Source organism: Phytophthora parasitica (genome assembly GCF_000247585.1).
Source record: "Phytophthora parasitica INRA-310 unplaced genomic scaffold supercont2.54, whole genome shotgun sequence".
In the NCBI taxonomy this organism is placed as follows: Eukaryota; Oomycota; class Peronosporomycetes; order Peronosporales; family Peronosporaceae; genus Phytophthora; species Phytophthora nicotianae.
The window spans coordinates 11,615-18,686 of NW_008649040.1; the positions used below are offsets into that span (position 1 = coordinate 11,615).

General features: G+C 50.1%; 4 protein-coding genes across 5 annotated transcripts; 3 read left to right on the plus strand and 1 right to left on the minus strand.

Annotated features, from left to right (window-relative positions):
• Positions 1-573: 573 nt before the first annotated feature.
• On the plus strand, positions 574-2,897 carry PPTG_15776. 2 transcript variants are annotated; one of them, XM_008913521.1, is made up of 3 exons: positions 574-1,028; positions 1,095-2,692; positions 2,753-2,897. In XM_008913521.1, exons 1-2 carry the CDS (start codon positions 780-782, stop codon positions 2,286-2,288), a joined length of 1,443 nt encoding a protein of 480 aa, XP_008911769.1. In that variant the 5' UTR covers positions 574-779; the 3' UTR covers positions 2,289-2,692; positions 2,753-2,897. The 2 variants fall into 2 exon arrangements, with proteins under 2 accessions (XP_008911769.1, XP_008911768.1); XM_008913520.1 differs by having other exon boundaries at positions 1,095-2,897.
• A 346-nt stretch (positions 2,898-3,243) lies between these two features.
• Positions 3,244-3,854, plus strand: PPTG_23844 (hypothetical protein; the record flags this gene model as incomplete). The annotated part of the gene is made up of 1 exon (XM_008913522.1): positions 3,244-3,854. One exon carries the CDS (start codon positions 3,244-3,246, stop codon positions 3,655-3,657), a length of 414 nt encoding a protein of 137 aa, XP_008911770.1. The 3' UTR covers positions 3,658-3,854.
• Positions 3,855-4,668: 814 nt separating this feature from the next.
• PPTG_15777 (hypothetical protein) lies at positions 4,669-5,445 on the plus strand (the record flags this gene model as incomplete). Its single annotated transcript, XM_008913523.1, has 1 exon — positions 4,669-5,445. One exon carries the CDS (start codon positions 4,669-4,671, stop codon positions 5,443-5,445), a length of 777 nt encoding a protein of 258 aa, XP_008911771.1.
• A 169-nt stretch (positions 5,446-5,614) lies between these two features.
• On the minus strand, positions 5,615-5,925 carry PPTG_23845 (hypothetical protein; the record flags this gene model as incomplete). Its single annotated transcript, XM_008913524.1, has 2 exons — positions 5,615-5,710; positions 5,767-5,925. The coding sequence occupies 2 exons, from the start codon at positions 5,923-5,925 to the stop codon at positions 5,615-5,617; spliced, it is 255 nt and encodes an 84-aa protein (XP_008911772.1).
• Positions 5,926-7,072: the final 1,147 nt, after the last annotated feature.

Consider the following 7,072-nt stretch of genomic DNA (forward strand, 5'->3'; position numbering starts at 1 on the left):
TTGTCGAGAATTTGAAGCTCTTCCAGCGAAATTTCAATCCTTTTTTCGAGTTTTATCGTGAAAAGATCGCCAAATTCTTTATGCGGCGATAAATGTCTTCATTTTGCTTCGACAGCAACAAATAATCAACCAACTAGCTTGGTGGATAGTTCTCGAGCAGAAGGAGTGCGAGCAAATACATATTAACTGAGGTTTACTTCATCTTCCTACGTCGATGTATCCATTCTTATAAACTCCAAAAAGCGCCAAAAAAATCCAGAGCTTCTCCACTGCTGGCGCCCGGAGAAGCTTTTGAATTTAGTCGACTAAATTCAGCGATATTTTAGAATTGCTTACGCTCGTTTAGCTGGTCGCAGATTGATGGCATCGTCATCATGTTGCTGTATCGCACAAATGCCACTTGCCGAATGGAAACCGCAAGCGTCTTTCCTCCGTACTAAGTACTGTATGACATATGCACACATTGTGAGCATGCAAACTCCTTCACCCTGGCCACATGCCTAGACCTATATAAACGCTGCGCTGCGCAGCCTGCGCGTGCAGGCACGCAGATCAAGCTTCGCTTTCATCAGCTCAACCGGTATTTCTCAGCTAACGTATTAGTGCCCATAATCCGAGATTATCGGCGACACGAATCATTTGTTAAACCAGCCAATAGCAGCACGTGCGTGGCATCATCCAGCGCAGGATGACCCCACGTTGGGTACCAACGCGACAAGCCCAATGTGCGAACCGTCACTTTATCTTCCCCCCAATCTCCGCAAGACCAAACCGAAACGATGTGGGCCCGCCAGCTCGCCACCGTGTCCAAGACTGCACGCAGCACCAGTACAACGTGGTGGAAGCGTGCATCGTCGACACTGGAGTCCCGTCAGGATGAGACCCAGCAGCCTGCGAACTTCCAGCTCGTCATCGTGGGCACAGGCTGGGCCGGCTACCAAATGTTCACGCAATGCCGTAAGCATCTCGTCGACATCGAGGAGACCGTGGGCCGAGCTGTGGACCTCGTCGTCGTCTCCAAGCGTAACGTACGTCCACAATCTCACTTTGTCAACTCGTAAAAACTTAAATATCTGACGTTTTTCTATCTGCAGCACTTCCTGTATACGCCGCTACTGGCCAGCACAACAGTGGGCACCCTAGAATTCCGCTCCATCATTGAGCCTCTGCGCGACAGTATGTTCAGTCACGAGAGCGACTTCCACTTCGCCAATGTGCAGAACATTGACCCGGAGAAGAAGCTCTTGAACGTCGAGTCTGCTATCAGTGCTGAGAGTCGTCACCGCAAGTACGACATCAAGTACGACGCCCTGGTGTTGGCTTGTGGCTCTCGTCCGCTGACTTTCGGTCTCCCTGGAGTGGAGGAGCACGCCTTCTTCTTGAAGGAGATCCACCATGCACAAAGGATCCGTAACCGCATTCTAGAGAACTTTGAAGCAGCTACGCAACCTGGTATCACGCCTGAAGAGAAGAAGCGTCTGCTACACTTTGTAGTCGTAGGCGGCGGCCCCACAGGCATCGAATTCTGTGCCGAATTGTACGATTTGGTGCTCCAGGACCTGGTACACAAGTACCCACAGACGTCCAAGCACTTGGGTGTGACGCTAGTGGACTCCGGTGAAATCCTCAATGGCTTCGACAAGCATCTGCGTGCTGTGGCACTGCGTAAGATCCAGAAACGCAACACGATGAAGATCGTTAAGAAAAACTGCATTGAAGTCACAGCGGAGGGCGTCACGGTTGAAGGTGGCGAGAAGATCCCTGCTGGTCTGGTCGTGTGGACCGCTGGAGTGGGTCCGAACGAGCTCACCAAGTCATTAACGGTGTTCGAGAAGAGCAAACGTGGCAACATTCTCACTAATCAGTACTGCCAGGTACTGGGAGCCGCTGAGGTCGAAGAGAAGGCCCCATGGGGGATGCCTCGCCGCTCGAACGTCTTCTCTATCGGTGACTGTGCCGAGATCTTGGACTACCCGTTGCCTGCTACTGCCCAGAAGGCGCAGTCTCAAGCGAACTACCTTACTTCTTTGCTTCGCGGTAAGAATCCAGCGCCGGCCAAGCCGTACGCTTTCCAAAGCAAGGGCATGATGGCGTATCTCGGTTCCTACGAGGGGCTTTTCGAGGCACATCCTCGTGACGATGACCGAATCACTCTAAGTGGTTGGAAGGCCTGGTTCCTCTGGCGTAGTGCGTATCTGACCAAGCTAGGAAGCTGGCGACTGCGTCTGCAGGTGCCGCTCGACTGGCTCAAGGCGATTCTCGTCGGTCGTGACGTGTCTAAGTTTTAAGACAAACAAGCGTAGAAGACCGACGCATCCCATTCACTAAATAAACATCCCTTCACGTCGGTTGCTACGTGCGATGATGCAGATTCCTGCTTTTGCTTCATAGAAGTACAGTCTTCTGGATGATGTCGTGCTTCTTAGATGATGGGTCTTTGTGCCACCGCCACAGATATCTGCTTCGCAAGCTGCTGCTTAACAAGTTCTGGGGTCAGGTCGAATGCAGCTTTAAAGCGTGGCGAGCGTTCTGCAGTTATTCATCTGTGGTTCTTGGCCGGTTGCGTGTTGTCAATCAACGACAGCGTCAGCGATGTGCGCTATTGCGATGGAGGCGAATTGTTCGCTGTCAGCAGCTTGGCGAGCAAGCCGAAGCTACTGTGACTGTATGGCGTAGTCACCAGGCAGCGAAGGTATGCTAATGATTGCTTGGATAGTCGGAATTCTTGTCTAACATGTGAGTATCTTTCTAGAAACTAGCGTTCATGATAACCAAGCATGACAAATTGGTTTTGATTTCATATTGGGTGGAATGGATCTCATGGCATCGTAGACGACGTTGCATGCACTTCCAACAGGCAGGATAGGAAAATAATAGTTTATTTCAATACTGTGAACAATATAATTATTGATTTTCTAACGTCAAGTTTTACAATATAATAAAACACTTTACATACCAATAATAATTATACTGAAAAATCAAAAGTATTGAAATCGAGCTCATCACTTTAAATGAGGTCAAACAGTTTATTTTAAGGGAAACTTCCAATTCGAGGCCGGTGTGATATTTGCCAATGCATACGCTGTATTACGATTCCCAGCATGTCATTTGTAGATGTACAACTAAGTACGAAACTCACAGAAATTTATACAGATTTGGCGCGAAATCCAAACTGCTGGCGGGAGAGCGATCACTGCCAGGAAGCAGCGTTACTCTAGCAGCTTTCGTTTCCAAACCAGCTCAATGGCACCTACCTACACGGTGGACTTTAAACAAGCAACAGTCGCTCAAGTTCAAGCCGGCAGTACAGTGGTTGACGTCGCCGCTGTTACTGGCGTTCATGAGAGAACCATTCGGAAGTGGCTACAGGCACTAGCGGAGGGAAAGTCACTGAAAGCCGGACGGCCTGGGCCCAAAACGTTCTTACCGAAAGCAGCAGAAGACCATCTATACGACTGGGTGGTAGGACGACAGCTCATTGGCCACCCAGTCGAGCGGGCCGTGATCATACGAAAGGCGCAGGAAGTGGGTTTGCTGGGCTGCGGCGAACGTGTGGGCCAATCCGGCAGCGTTACCCCCACCCTGCCGGGCGGTTTTACATCACACAGGAGGTCTTGGCTTCAGCAAAAAGTGGGAGTCGCTAGCCATGACGCATGAGCAGCCGTACGAGGTTCTCCGGGTGGCAGCGAGCTCTGGGGACTCGAGCAGGGCCGGCGCCCCGCTCGACATTTCGAGCGCTGTCTGTGTCCGCGTGCTTCTGGAAATACAGTCCTTTCCAAAATGGCATCACCTCTCAAACCTAGTAACCTATGATAATGACTTAAGTACGACCGATATGCACCGTTCTAGTAGGCCTACCCCTAAAGCTGGTGTACCAATGAATATACTCAAGACAAGTCTAATTCCGGCCTTTAAAAGAACCTCCGCCACAATTCCAGTGGTTTCTTTAAGTAACAATACAGCGACCAACACTGTCATATTATGTGCCAATCACCTCCTTAAAAAAAGAGAGATTCTGGAGGCTTCCAGAACTGTCAAAACTTATGACTTCCGAGACTGGAGTCCGACGCAGTGCCTTTCCGAAAAAAATTGCACCTGCAAACCGGCCTCGAATTGACCACTTCCCTTAAATAGATTTATTGAGCTAATACAATAAATCATTGGATATTAAATATCTTTCTAGTTTTAACTTAATTATTTTGTATTTAATGATCAGGGTGATAAAATCAAAAGTTTACTTATGCTGGTAATAGATCACTTTCAATTTAGCCGAGCCGACCGCAAAGCCCCGCAGTATAGAGCTGAGAACGTTCATCTGCGAACCCCCCTCGAACCCACCCCCTATCCTACGCCCCGGGGGTACCTCTAAAGACCTTCGGATTCCCTTGAATCCCCTGTCTGCACCCTCACAATCCCCTAGACTTCAAATTCATGCTACTTCTGGACATGCTGTCAGTGTTGTCATTTCTACATTTACATTTTTACTTTCAAACGTAAGAAGCGTTTTATGCGCGCAATTAAAACATTTTTACGGAGGGATCTTACGTTTTTGTTGACGTAATAGGATCCAAGCCTGCTTCAACCGGGGACTACCGAGAGCTTGATTCACAACAGAAGAATCCTCACCGTACGCATTAACACCGCCGCCGCCGATCTACTCCTACCCTCATGGAGCTCCTACCCGGGCTGCAAGATGACGGGTCCAAACGTGGACGTCCACCAGGTCCTGCTGGCATGAACTTTTACCGGCTCAATGAACATTGCAATAGCACACAGTGGTGGACTGTGTGCAAGTTTTGTTACGCCGCCCATGTAAGTGCTAAAACAACCGTTCCATTTCCTACCCACATCCGTGGGCGTAAAGAAAATTGGGAGAAGCACTTGGACAAGTGCTTGTACTACGCTCGCGTTACGGGAAAGCCGGCCCAACGTGATGAAAATCGAGCTGAAGCTGGTGAACACGGGCAAGCCTACAAACACCAACGTACTTCACCCCCGGCATTCACACCTGTTGAACTAATGAATTTTTGGCGTCTACTACTCGAATTTCAGGCGGAAGCGCTGCTTCCAGACTCTTTCGTGCAGCTTTGTTCATTCCGGCGCTTGCTGGGTTTTTTGAATGCTCGCTGTGGGCTTCCAGGCGCCGTGCCAAATCGCCACATTCTTGGCGGACGTATTCTGGACGAGTATGCAGAGCAACATCTAATTGAGCAACGCAACGACGTTAGAGCTGTCCAAGATCGGAGTGGTGGGAGAGTAAACTTTCTTTCAGATGTGTGGGAAACGATAGCGAAGCAGCATGTACTGGGCTGCATGGTCACGCATGCATCAACGCCAGCCGTCAAGTCGACCCTCGAAGGAGAAGACTGTACTGATGCAGGGCCAACTTTGGCACTGACGAATCCCAACTACTGCGGGCCAGTGCGGTGTGTGTGTCTCCAGTAGTCATCGAACCGCCGAGTAGGCGGCAGGCTGCCGTAGCGCACACAGGACTGCTTGACCCGCGGCTCCAGCGAGATGAAGTCCCGCCACATTTGTTCACGCAGCATATTTCAGCCAGCACCGACAGGTTTTCGCAGAAGAACAGGGACGGTTTCCAGCACGTAAAACATGATCAAGCACTACTCGGCTGGGCATTAAGCCCCATGGTATAGTTCCGCTCGGCCACGGGCCCTGTCACCGCCATCTTGGTCTTGAGCATACTCCAGCCCTGCATCAACTTCTCCTTCACTACTCGCCGCGGCTGTAGCTGACAACAAGGCCGACGTCTTGGCCTTGACGATCGTCTGCTGGTGTTTCTGCGTTGCCTAGCCCGCCGTGACTAGCCTCGTGCGCGGCCTCTCCTTCGAACAGGCGGTGCTCACCGGCCTGGCGGCCAACCGCGGCCTGCTCGTGCCCGAGGCCGGCGAGTTGAGCTGGCCGCATAGCCACCTGAGATATCTCTCCATTTTTCACGTTTTTAATCAGCTTTTTACTTTTTTACAGAGGCTTTTCACTTTAAAAAGCAAAAAGCCCCGTAAAAAAACAACACTGATGCTGTGATATGCTGCGTGTCGTGCTGGCAACTACCGCCAGTAGCATCACTCCCCAAGATGCAAGCCCCGCATCAAGCTTCTCAGACACCGGGAAGGGTGCATCAATCTGGTCGGCGTGCCCTGGAGTCTCCTCGGACACAACCACGAGGTTGTCATCCTCGTGTGCAAGCTTTTCTAATACAACGAACACCGAGAAAGCAACGACGTCAAACCGACGCTGTCTCGATCAATCGACCCTCAGTTCAGGCAGGAGTGCAGATACTTGGTCAAGGCACGTCGACCACCGGTCGTGTTCAGCAGCAATCCGCCTCGCCACCTGAAGCAGAACTTCACCAAGAAGCACCATGTCTACCTAACATCAACATTCTAGAAGCCCAAGTCAAACAAGAAACCGGTCTGCGGCTTTACATCATGAAAAACCAAAAGAGAAAAGATGTATGGCACTTTGCCCGTCTCATTCCTGATGAAATGTTTGACACACTTCGCGACAATGACTTAACGAACGAGCACGGTGATTTAGCACTATGCTTATGTAGGAGAGCAAAACAAATTAGGTGTTGGAAAACACAAAATGGTAGAGCACATGCAAGCCAAGCATCTTACTGAACTGGAGCTTTATCTTGAACAAGGCAACCTAGTTATTACCGCCGGTGGTGGCGTTCAAAAGCAGCGTGTTTCTCGTCGTTTAGTCGATGAGTTAACGAATGCTGCTGATACAGAGAAAAGGATTCCCCTCCGGACAGCTACGCCCAAAGAGCAACAACAGGTCAACAAACTTCTCGCAAGGTGGATCGCACGTCACTTCCGACCAATGATCATAGTTGAGGACAAAGGATTTCTGGAATTTTTCTGTTTTATCACCCATGACCTGGGCCGCGTGAGAGTGACATGTCCTAACCGAGTCCAATTGCGAAGTGATATCGTTGCCCTTGCTGTTTATTATCGTACGTGTGTGAAAGAAGATATTCGGCGCTTTTGTACAGTGCCCGCCAAATCATTAAGACTCCCGATTTGGCGGGACACTTCTGACAATATCT

What these genes read in the sequence shown, in the direction of transcription:
- PPTG_15776 (XM_008913520.1), top strand. Translation starts at nt 780, where the DNA reads ATGTGGGCCCGCCAGCTCGCCACCGTGTCCAAGACTGCACGCAGCACC. An exon ending in TCGTCGTCTCCAAGCGTAAC is followed by an intron (nt 1,029 to 1,094) that starts GTACGTCCACAA and finishes TTCTATCTGCAG; the next exon opens with CACTTCCTGTATACGCCGCT.